Source organism: Nycticebus coucang, chromosome 10, assembly GCF_027406575.1.
Source record: "Nycticebus coucang isolate mNycCou1 chromosome 10, mNycCou1.pri, whole genome shotgun sequence".
NCBI classification, from domain to species: Eukaryota; Metazoa; Chordata; class Mammalia; order Primates; family Lorisidae; genus Nycticebus; species Nycticebus coucang.
The window spans coordinates 118,436,133-118,448,390 of NC_069789.1; the positions used below are offsets into that span (position 1 = coordinate 118,436,133).

At 48.4% G+C, this 12,258-nt stretch overlaps 1 protein-coding gene across 4 annotated transcripts in view; it reads right to left on the reverse strand.

Moving 5' to 3' along the window:
* ARHGAP35 (Rho GTPase activating protein 35) overlaps positions 1–12,258 on the reverse strand; it is a 142,942-nt gene that overhangs the window by 6,402 nt on the left and 124,282 nt on the right. For all 4 annotated transcript variants that reach the window (XM_053604161.1, XM_053604163.1, XM_053604160.1 and 1 more), the window contains 2 exons: positions 10,532–10,609; positions 8,854–8,985 (listed from right to left, as the gene is read on the reverse strand). In XM_053604161.1, the coding sequence (XP_053460136.1) occupies positions 8,854–8,985; positions 10,532–10,609 (210 nt within the window). The remainder of the gene's footprint in view (positions 1–8,853; positions 8,986–10,531; positions 10,610–12,258) is intronic.

The window sequence follows — 12,258 nt, forward strand, 5'->3', positions numbered from 1 at the left end:
TAGAGACACAGGGACCCTCCATACACCTCCCTGCAAGAAGGAGCTTAGGGAAACAGTAGGGGAATTCTTTTTTTTTTTTTTGAGACAGAGCCTCAAGCTGTCACCCTGGGTAGAGTGCCATGGCATCACAGCTCACAGCAATCTCCAACTCCTGGGCTCAAGCGATTCTCTTGCCTCTGCCTCCCAAGTAGCTGAGACTACAGGCGCCCGCCACAATGCCCAGCTATTTTTTGGTTGCAGCCGTTGTCGTTTGGTGCGCCTGGGCTGGATTTGAACCTGCCAGCTCAGGTGTATGTGGCTGGCGCCTTAGGCGCTTGAGCCACAGGCGCCAAGCCAATAGCAGGGGAATTCTTATGTGCTTCATCAAAGGCACTGGGGATCTCTTTCCTCTGTTGCCCAGACTTAGCCCATCATGAAATCCTAATGTCCTGGGAGAGCAAAGACACCTGCCCTGAATGAAGCATGCAACCCAGGCCAGGCCCTGTTCAGTTAGCGTCCACAAGCCTAAGAAGCAGGCACTGTTATCACCTCATTTGGAGGAGGAGGAATCTGACACCCAGGCAATCTCAGAGCTGAGAACTCAACATGCCCTGCTGCCTGCAGGGCCTGTGGCCCCAAGTCTCACCTTCCGTTCCCTGAGTTTGTCTGGCCTGCCTTGGCTGGGGGACACAGCCCAGGCTGGTGAGGCAGAATGTTCCAGAGCCCACCTGGAGTCATAGCTGGCCAGGACAGATTTCTCCATGCACGGGATGATATCCCCATTTTGGACTCCAGGTCTCACCAAGGAGATGGCAGTAGTCTCACAACTGGTGATTACGGGTGCAGGTGGATGGTGGGTCCCCAGGATGGCTGCTAACTGGTTTGGGGACATGGGCTCTTTTGAGATAGACCCTCTGATCCTCTTTCCTGCCTGTATGCATGTGTTTGATTTGCTTGTGACTCCTGGGGGCCTCATGGATTCTCCCAACTACATATTCTTTAGGAAGCCCATGATCTCCTGGTTAAGAACCTCTATAGCAGATGATGTGCCTAGAAGTTCGCAGCTGAAGGAGTCACATGAGGAGTTTGATATGAGCTAGACTTGGAAGGACAGACAGGATATCAGTGATGGGGAGGACAGGGAAGAAGGTCTTGGGGTGGTTCAGAGCCCAAACTCTAACTCGATGGTCTTGAGTACAAATCCTGCCTTCAACACCAACCAGCTTTGTGACCTTAGGCAAATGACACTGTGTCAGTCTCCTGGTCTGTATGAGGAGCTGATGACAGTGCCCCCTTCACTAAGTTACACCATACAGTTAAATAAAGAGCTCATGGCAAGACACAAAATCAGCACCTGGGGCCAGTCTGACTTGGAGGTGCCAGTGGAAGGGGAGGATGCAGAGAGGGAGGCATGGATATAGCTCAGGGAGCCCTCCTTCACCAAGCCAGGTGAATTTTTTTTTTTTGTAGAGACAGAGTCTCACTTTATCGCCCTCGGTAGAGTGCCGTGGCGTCACACAGCTCACAGCAACCTCCAAATCCTTGGGCTTACGCGATTCTCTTGACTCAGCCTCCCGAGTAGCTGGGACTACAGGTGCCTGCCACAACGCCCAACTATTTTTTTGTTGCAGTTTGGCCGGGGCTGGGTTTGAACCCGCCACCCTTGGCATATGGGGCCGGCACCCCACCCGCTGAGCCACAGGCGCCACCCAAGCCAGGTGAATTTTTAGACTTGAGAGCATGACTTGATAAAAGCAGCATTTTACCAACATTTTTTTCTGTTAGAAATGACTAAAAAAGGGGAATGGGGAGGAGGGAAGAGGATGGGGTCACGGTGTATGGCACACCTCTTGGGAACAAGACACAATTATAAGAGGGACTTTACCTAACAAATGCAATCAGTGTAACCTAATTCTTTGTACCCTCAATGAATCTCCCCCCACCCAAATGTCTAAAAAACCATGGGAGCTAATTATGTGGAGCGATGATAGAATCATTTCTCTGAATCTAAGATATTAAAAAAAAAAAAAAAATTGGGGGCGGCGCCTGTGGCTCAAGGAGTAGGGTGTCGGTCCCATATACCGGAGGTGGCGGGTTCAAACCCAGCCCTGGCCAAAAATCACAAAAAAAAAAAAAAAAAAAAAATTGAGACACAGTCTTGCTCTGCTGCCCAGACTGGAGTACAGTGTTGTCATCACAGTTCATAGCAGTCTCAGACTCTTTAGCTCAGCAGTGCCCGTAGGTCAGCGGGTAGGGCGCCGGCCACATACCCTGAGACTGGCGGGTTCGACCCCAGCCTGGGCCAGCTAAAACAACAATGACAACTGCAACAACAACAAAAAAATAGCAGGGCATTGTGGGTGCCTGTAGTCCCAACTACTTGGGAGGCTGAGGCAAGAGAATTGCTTAAGCCCAAGAGGTTGAGGTTGCTATGAGCTGTGATGCCACAGTACTCTACCCAGGGTGATAGTGAGACTCTGTCTCAAAACAATGACAACAACAACAACAAAAAACTCTTGGGCTCAAGAGATCCTCTTACCTCAGCCTCCAGTGTAGCTGGGACTACAGGCACCTGCCACCACACTAGGCTAATTTTTTTTTTGAAACAGAGTCTCACTGTATCACCCTTGGTAGAATGTGGTGGAGTCACAGATCACAGCAACCTCAACTCTTGGGCTTAAGCAATTCTCTTGCCTCAGCCTCCCAAGTAGCTGGGACTACAGGCACCTGCCACAGTGCCTAGTTATTTTTTTGTTGCAGTTGTCATTATTGCTTTAGCCGGCCTGGGCTGGGTTTGAACCTGCCAGCCTCGGTGTATGTGGCTGGTGCTATACCCACTGAGCTACAGGCACCGCCCTAGGCTAAGTTTTCATTTTGCTATGTTGTGTTGCTCAGGCTGGTCTTGAACTCCCAGGCTCAAATGATCCTCTAACCTCAGCTTCCCAAAGTGCTAGGATTATAGGCGGGAGCCACCACATCCAGCCTCCAAGATTTATTTGAAGTATTTAACCTCAAGGACATTCTCTATGGCCTTGAATTTTAAAATACTTTAGTGTTATATTTAAATAAAAGGTTTACTTTTAAAAGTGAAGTGCTGTAGGGAGGAATGTATTAGAAAACACAAGAAGCATGTGTGTGTTCCATTCTAGATGTGCACTCGGCATAAGAGGGCACAGGTCTCTCCATAGGTACCTGCATGACGCAAACACAGCTGTGTTTGTTTTCATTAGGTACTCGAGTGGCAGCACCTTTACAGAAGAGCTGAGTCTCACCTCATCCTCCTGGATGGAGGCAGGAAATGGGATTGGCAAAGCCAAAATCTGAGGCCAGGCATGGTGGCTCATGTCTGTAATCCCAGCCAAGGCAAGTGGATTTCTTGAGCTCAGGAGTTTGAGACAAACCTAACCAAGAGAGAGACCCTGTCTCTAAAAATAGTCAGGAATTGTGATGGGCACCTGTAGTCCCAGCTACTAGGAAGGCTGAGGCAATAGGATCATTTGAGCCCAAGAGTTTGAGGTTGCTGTGAACTATGACGCCATGGCAATCTATCAAGGGCTACAGAGTGAGACTGTCTTTAAAAAAAAAAAAAAAAAAAGGTTGGCAGCGCCTGTGGCTCGGTGAGTAGGGCGCTGGCCCCATATGCCGAGGGTGGCGGGTTCAAACCCAGCCCCGGCCGAACTGCAACCAAAAAATAGCCGGGTGCTATGGCGGGCACCTGTAGTCCCAGCTACTCGGGAGGCTGAGGCAAGAGAATCGCTTAAGCCCAGGAGCTGGAGGTTGCTGTGAGCTGTGTGATGCCACAGCACTCTACCAAGAGCCATAAAGTGAGACTCTGTCTCTAAAAAAAAAAAGGATCCTAGGTGATCCTTCCCCGCCCCCTTTTTAAAAATTTATTGTTGGGGATTCAACAGTGAAACCAGGTTACACTGATTGCATTTGTTAGGTAAAGTCCCTCTTACAATCATGTCTTGGCCCCCAAAGGTGTGGCACACACCAAGACCCCACCGATCCTTCCCTTTTTTTCCTTTAGGGATATAGCGTCTCCCTATGTTGCCCTGGCTGTTCTTTTTTTTTTTTTGTGGTATTTGGCCAGGGCTGGGTTTGAACCCGTCACCTCTGGCATATGGGACCAGCGCCCTACCCCTTTGAGCCACAGGAGCCACGTGTCCTGGCTGTTCTTACACTCATGGCCTTGAACAATGCTTCTGCCTCAGTCTCCCAAGTAGCTGGGACCACTGGCATGAGCCGCCATGCTCAGCCTCTTCTTACTTTCTCCCCTTTTCCCTCACTGCTTGGTCTAAGTGCTTCTGAGTATTGAGAAGCATCAGGAGGTTGGTGGGAGAAGGAGGCAGGACATCAAGGAATCCTTCTGGTAGAACCTGGCCATATGTCTGTAACACTAAAAACAATCTTAATGTTGTCAATGTCCTCTTGACTTGACCCCATTCACCACCTCCTTCAAGAAAAGCTCACCTCAACCAGTGCCTCTATGCTGAGGGACCTACTTTAGGCTCAAACTGGCAGCCTTTTTACAGTGTAAAAACACCAGTGAATTTTTATATTCAGACAGTGCCAGCATGCTGGCAGGCTAACTTCATAGCTGCTCTCTATGTGCTCCTCACCAAAAGCTGCAGTGGAAGGTGAGGCTGGACGTTACCCATTCGGTAGCTGAGAAACCCACTTAAGAAGCCAAGTTGGCTCAGCGCCCATACCACAGTGGTTAATGCACTGGCCACATACACTTGAGGCTGGCGGGTTCGAACCTGAACCCGGCCTGGGCCTGCTAAACAGCAATGACAACTACAATAACAAAAACAAAAAAATAGTAGGGCACTGGCCCCATATGCCAGAGGTGGTAGGTTCAAACACGGCCCTGGCCAAAATCTGCAAAAGAAAAATCAAGGGCGGCATCTGTGGCTCAAAGGAGTAGGGCACCAGCCCCATATACCAGAGGTGGCAGGTTCAAACCTGGCCCTGGTCGAAAAACTGCAAAAAGATAAAAAAATAAAAATAGCCAGGCATGGTAGTGGGTGACTGTAGTCCCAGCTACTTGGGAGGCTGAGCTGTGATGCCATGGCACTCTATCAAGGGCGACAGAGTGAGACTCTGTCTCCAAAAAAAAAAAAGAGGCCAAGTCAAGGTTACAAAGCCGCTGACAGAGGATATGGAAGGGGACTCAGGCCTGTCTCCCTACTGCTGCAGAGCCTTCTTTGACTGCAGTAATCTGCAGAGATTGTCTATAAGGAAAGGGGTGGGGGCACTACAGGGTACAGGCCCCACTAGCCAGGACATGTACTTTTGAACTTAAGGGCCAGTCAACTGGGATAACAAGAAAGGGTCAGGGAGGGATTTTTTGGCCAGCGGGACCACAACAAAGTCTGGACGTGACTAGGCAATTTAGAACAACACCCAAAAACTCAGGAGGAAGAGGAGGGCCACTAGGTTCTTAGAGACTAGCTTGTCACACCTCACAAAGCAGATACACCAAGGCTCAAAAAGGAAAAATACTGCTCCAAGGTCAGACAAATTGGTGGCAGGGACCATGATCCCCAACAATGTTCTCACCCTGGCTGTGTCACTCTGCTTGTCATCAGTGGCATCCAGGCTACCAACCAAGCTCTAGGCCTGGATCTGCTACTGCCAACTCAATGTCTGGAGAAAAATCCCTGTGGGGCTCTTCCCACCCAGTGCACCTATATCTCCAGAAAAGAAAAAAGCCTGGCTCTAGGTCACACCATTCAGAGATGTATGAGGCATACCCAGTGTGCTACGCCCTTCTCCCCCAGCTGGCAAACAACCCCAAAGCTAAGATCTCACTCTGTTAGGCCCAAAAAGGAATATTCAGGGTGTCTTTCCCCTGGAGCGTGACCTTACAATAATCTGTTCAATGTCTCCTGTCCCACCACACTGAGGCAGGGATTGTGTATTTGTCTGTCCACTGCCGTCTGTCCCTGTCCACTTAGGACCTGGTACATACTTGTATGTGAGAAGCACACCCATGGCCTCAAGCAGCTACCTGGCCAGACAAGAAGAAGGCAGATCTCAGAACCAGCAACATCACATGACATTTTGTTAGCCAGAGCCTAAAGAACAGCAGTGAGTTGTCAATCAGCTCTGGCGTTAAGTCGTCTCATCTGTTAGGTGGGAAGTGTAAGAAAATAAGCTGGGATCCTGAAACATACTGGGTCATACATCCCTGTGACAGTCTGATGAAAACTACTGAAAACTTCTCCTTAGACTAAAGAGACTGAATCTTATGAGCAACGATAGGGGATCAATGAGGACCCTGGAGCCAGAGATATAAAGAACAATGGTGTCACGAGAGGAAAAGGAGGGATACTGGGGAAGAATGATTCTTAAAGGCTAGGGTAAAGATAAAATGGGCAATTGTGAATGAAGTCACCTTCTCTGCCTCCTGAAGTCAGCTCAGGTACCAACTCTCTCATGAAGCCATTTCTTTTTTCCCCCTCACTGGGTATGCATGTCAAACTCAGCTTGCTTCATTCTGCCAGCAGATAACTTCACTATAACCTGAGGGAGAGTAGGTACTGAAGTCCCAGCTTGCCACTTCCTAGTGGCATGACCCCGAGCAGTTCCTATGAGAGCCTCTATTTCTTCTTCTATAAAATGGAGATAAAATACTATCTATTTCAAAGGTTACTATGAAAATAACACATCAGCTGTGTAAATCAAATGTCTTGGAGAGCCAGGCCAGGTATGCTGCAAACACATTATCAACGTGTTGGGTGATGAGCCTCCTACACATTATCTTGGATGTGGTAGGGAAAGAATTGGTGAATTCTCACAAAAATCTCTTATTTTGGCATACTTTCAGCAGTGTGCAATATTGTGAAATTCTGGAGCTAACAAAAGTTTTGATAGTGACCTTGATGTTTGTCGTGATGGGATCTGAAACCGGTTCCAAGGCCTCAAACACACAGACACAACTGCTCTTAGGCATTAAGTGGAAAGAGCTGGTCAAGATGTTGCCATGGAAACCCAGCCAGCCTAAGAACAGCCACTTTGGGGCATGACAACCTTTGTTCCATAATGTCCTTTAATACCAATTTTTGCACTGCTGGTTATCTGTTTCTCAATTAAACCCACCCCTATGACATACACAGCCCTGCCCTTCAATCAACTGCTCCGGTTGTGAGAGGTGCCCGGTCAGTGAGATACATTCTTCTTCTAGCCTCTTCTGCCAGGTTCAAGACAACGGAGCCCCAGCTGACTAGTGTGGGGCACAGGAAACATATAATGGGAATAGGAAGCAGAAAACCTCCACCCTTTTCCAGGCTGCTGCAGTAGCAGCAGCAGCAGCAGCAGCAAGAAACCACCTCTTCGGCAGTGGAAGCCATGGATTCCTATCAGTAGCACCTCCCTCTGCTGGCCCCCCAAAACAAAAAGATGCTATGTCAGCAGTTCTTGCAGAAACAATGGGATTCTGTTGGGTGCCAGGATTCCACATGCCTCTAGATGGCGCCAAGTCAAGACAAATGTGGACTGGAACCCCCAGCTTCCAGTAAGTTGGGTACCAGTCCACACTTTTCTCTCTTCCTAGCTTCTACTCTGAGACAAACTTAGGGTAGAAGAACTGGCTCCAGTTAGAGAGTTCCCATGCAATTTCGTATCTGAGGTAGCCTGGAGCCTGCCATTGCCCTCATACCCAATTCACCTGGAGAAACCCCGACTCTTATCTTAAGAAGGCAAGGCAAGCCTATGATAGTCTCAGAAGTTCTAGGCTCTCCTGCCCCTCCTTGTTGGGTTCTGACAGGGTTAGGAACACCAAACAATTCCAGTCAGCTAACACCATATGGACAGAATAAAGGGAAGGTGGGACCCAGATTGTGGAAACATACATTATAGGAAATGCTCACCCTGGAAAGGTGATCCTGAAGACACAGCAGCCCCAGCTGTTATCTCTATAAAATTTCTGCCCACACTATTGGCCTTGTGAATAAACTGCTTGTTTAAAATGCCCTCTTTTGCACTGAGGCAATAACCAGATGAGACTAATGTCCTGTGGCCAGAATAACACATCTCTTTCCTACCCATTGACTGCTGGGTCACTGGACAGGTGGCATCTCTGGGCAGTGGGCAAAGACATTCCCTCCTGCAGCTGTAGTTATGGTTGTTTCTGGGTCTCTGCCCACCAGGCGTATGAAGTAGGAAGGTTGTGAGGCCTAAAAGGTAGCAAATGCCATATGATGGGAAGTGCTGAGAGATCAGACACCCTCTGTGGCACTACACAAAGTCCAGGGAAAGACTGACCATTGAGAAGGATCACCCATATGATGGACAAACACTTCCATGAAGTGGCAGGAACAGCTGACAGGGTAAGGAGGAATGGCACATGAGGTCACCATTAAATCCAGAGGTGCTAATTTGCTGCAGCATCAAGTGATCACTTGGCTAGGGCCACTGAATTTGTTCCTTTCCCTCCAGAGGCTGGTTTCTTATGAAGTTGTATGGCCCTAGACCACATATTATCTTCAAAGTTAACAGTAGGAAACTAAGGGACAGGGAGGTTAAATTGTCCACAAGCAAAGGATCAGGGAGACTCAATCCAAGTCTGACACCAAAACCATGCCTTTAATGAACAAGAGTTTTGCAGGAAACCTGCAACTCTTCTTGGAATAACCCCCAGATAAGCACCTATGGTCTATTAAAGGTGGGGCCCATTTGCACGTCCCTCTGGTGTCATCTGGTTTCCTTTCCCTCTGTCCTCCAAACCTCATTTCAAAGAAGCAGAATATCCATTTTAAGAGCAAGACCCATTCTTGGGTGCCCCACCTATCTCCCTCCATCTGCTGGATACAGACTTATTCTGGCGTGCTGCCAGGGCCCCATGCCACACCAGGCTGCAATACTCACTGTGTGCCTCCACCAAGTCATTCTGCATGTTGTATGGGACCAGAGGGTCTGGCAGTTCTGAGAAAAAGCTCTTCATGGCACCAGCCACAGTGTTCACTGTAAAGTCTTTCTCTGCCAAGTCCAGGTTGTGGTCTGAAAGGAAGTTGGGAGAGTGGAGGCCAAACCAATCTAAGCTTAGTAGAAGCCAATAGCAAAGCTTGGAGCATAGGAGAAGTTAGAGAACCCTCAAAGACCAAGGGATGGCCTAGAATCTGGGCAGGAACTCGGGACTAACAGGAACTGGACAGGTGGCGGCACCCATGGGTGCTGCCAAAATGAGTTGTGAGTTTCATACAGACAGGCTGACAACCAATGCCTCTTTCTAAGGTTGCAGAATTGCCCTTCTCTACCACCCTTTGGATAAGCAAGTTGTACCCCCTTCACACCGATTTTCTGTTTCATCTACTTCCCCTCGTTTGGCTCTGACATACTGCTAGTTCTTTCTTATTCCCCTCCTTTTAGGAGGAGGCTTTCCTAAAAGGCTGGCTCACTTTTCAGGTGGGTTACAAAAATGTTACTAACCATCCTGACTGCTCTCTCCATCTTTGTCCCCTCTGGCAGTAGGGCAAATAAGACTCAATCTCTCTCTCTCTGGCACCTCTTAGCCAATGGCACCACTGACCACTGTCTCCAATTTTCCTTCTCTTTATATACTTTTATTGCATTCCTGATTATGAAGCAATCATCTAATGATGGACATAGCAGTTTCCATTTGGGGGGATAATAAGCTGCTCCAGATTCTTGTATGTACAAGCACAGCCCCAATGTAGGGCTCTAGCCTCACTGTGACCTCATGTTTCCATCCTGTAAGATTAACAGGTGCTTCCCTCTTGTGTGGTAACTCTCCCCACTGCCAGCTAGCTGTGCCTGACTGTGGTGCTGCCAAGTGCTGGGGCTACCCGCCTACCTACATGGGTGGATGGGGTATCTGCTCCCAGCTACAACACCTCAGGTCTAGCCACGTGCCCATGTCAGGGCCTCCTGTACTCCTATGCTTGCCCCACTCCCTGGATGCTGACAGTGTGGCCACTTCCAGGAGTTAAAGAGTTTGGCATCTGGGCCAAAAGCATGGCTCTGGGCCTCTCAAAGCTGACCTAGCTTAGGAGAAAGGAGTCCCTGCCAAGAATCAGTATAACTCTGGAGAGTTCTCCTTTGGGAGCCTGAGTCTTAAAAGCTCAGTTGATCACAAAACATTCCTTCGCTTTCTCCTGTGCAAGGACTGTGAGGAGGACAACTGTGGTATACTTCTGGGATGCTGGCAAAATAGGATCGTCATTGTCACCCGACTTTTATAACACATGCCCATGACTACCCCTGCATGGCCAACAGAGGCAAACACCTTCAGGGCTGAATGAGTGAATGAGGTCAGGGCAATCAAGAATGGCATTTGTGAATGGTGATGTGAAGCCTGGCTGACTCAGCTTTGGCAGGGATAGTGCTCTGGTTTGCTCTCCTCCATAGCACTGTGACCACAGAGGCAAAGTTAACTGAGGTGACACGTGGTCTTTTTCTCAGAGACTGCACTTCTTGGGTTTGGGTCTGTGGGTGGCAGGAACACCCTGAGGCCCCAGGGATAGTCAGCTATTCTGTCAGCCTGGACTGACTTGGGGGTCCAATGTGTGGCCAGGCTGTGCCTTACCTTGATCAAACTGTCTCTGCAGACTTTCCATCTCTGACTTGTTTCCACTGACCCGGTAGATGCCTTCAGTGCTCAGACCTGAGGAGAAACAAGCAGGGGTCTTAGGAACAGGAACTGGAGGGCAGAGAATGAGGAGGGCTGGACTCCAGGAGAGCAGGGGAATGCCAGGGAGATTCCATGAGACACCCATCAAGAGAGAGGAGCACATTAATGTACACAGCTATGATTTAATTAAAAATAAATAAATTAATTAATTAAAAAAGAGAGAGAGGAGCAAGCGCAAGCAAGCTTTCTTGCTTGATGTTTCTACAGACATCTCCATTTTCTTTTTCACTTAAAATTTTAAAAATACTTGTTTTCTGGTAAGTACAGCAGTTAAAAATAACTTTTGTCCACATTTTAACATACTTTTGAATTTTTTTTTTTGAGACAGTCTTACTATGTTGGCCTCAATAGAGTGCTGTCGTGTCACAGCTCACAGCAACCTCAAACTCTTGGGCTTAAGTGATTCTTTTGCCTCAGCCTCCCAAGTAGCTGGGACTACAGGTACCCGCCACAATGCCTGGTTATTTTTTGGTTGCAGTTGTCATTGTTGGTTAGCAGGCCTGGGCTGAGTTTGAATTCGCCACCCTTGGTGTATGTGGCCAGCATCCTACTCACTGAACTACGGGCAGTGAGCCTATTTTTATTTTATTTTATTTATTTATTTATTTTTTTTGTAGAGACAGAGTCTCACTTTATCACCCTCGGTAGAGTGCCATGGCCTCACACAGCTCACTGCAACCTCCAACTCCTGGGCTCAAGCGATTCTCTTGCCTCAGCCTCCCGAGTAGCTGGGACTACAGGTGCCTGCCACAACGCCCAGCTATTTTTCTGTTGCAGTTAAGCCGGGGCCGGGTTTGAACCCGCCACCCTCGGTATATGGGGCCGGCGCCTTACCGACTGAGCCACAGGCGCCGCCCTATTTTTATTTTTTTTTTAGGCAGAGTCTTACTCTGCTGCCCTAGGTGGAGTGCAGTGGCATCATGGCTCATAGCAACATCAAACTCCTGGGCTTACGTGATCCTCCTGCCTCAGCCTCTCAAGTAGCTGGGACTGCCACAATGCTTGGCTAATTTTTCTGTTTTTAGTAGAGATGTGGTCTTGCTCCTAGTCAGGCTGGTCTCAAACTCCTGAGCCCAGGCAATCCACCTGCCTCACAAATTTTTTAAAGATACAAAAGTATACAATAACTTTATGGATAGTCCCATTATTAATCATTTAGGGCTCTCCAAGTTTTCTTTCTTCTTTTTTTTTTTTTTTTTTGAGAAAGTCTCACCATGTTGCCCTCAGGATAGTGCCGTGGTGTCACAGCAACCTCCAACTCTTGGGCTTAAGCGATTCTCTTGCCTCGGCCTCAAGTAGCTGGGACTACAGGTGCCCATCACAATGCCTGGCTTTTTTTTTGTTGTTGTTGTTGTTGTTGTTGCAGTTGTCATTGTTGTTTAGCAGGCCTGGGCTGGGTTTGAATCTGCCAGCCTGGGTGTATGTGGCCGGCGCCCTACCCACTGTGCTATGGGTGCCGCCTCCAAGTTTTCACTGTTAGAAATAACTCACAATTTTTGTTTTTTGACAACTAGTAAGTTTAACAGATTCTTAAAAATATGTATTTTCCAGGCAGCGCCTGTGACTCAAAGGAGTAGGGTGCCGGCCCCATATACCAGTGATGGTGGGTTTAAACCCAGCCC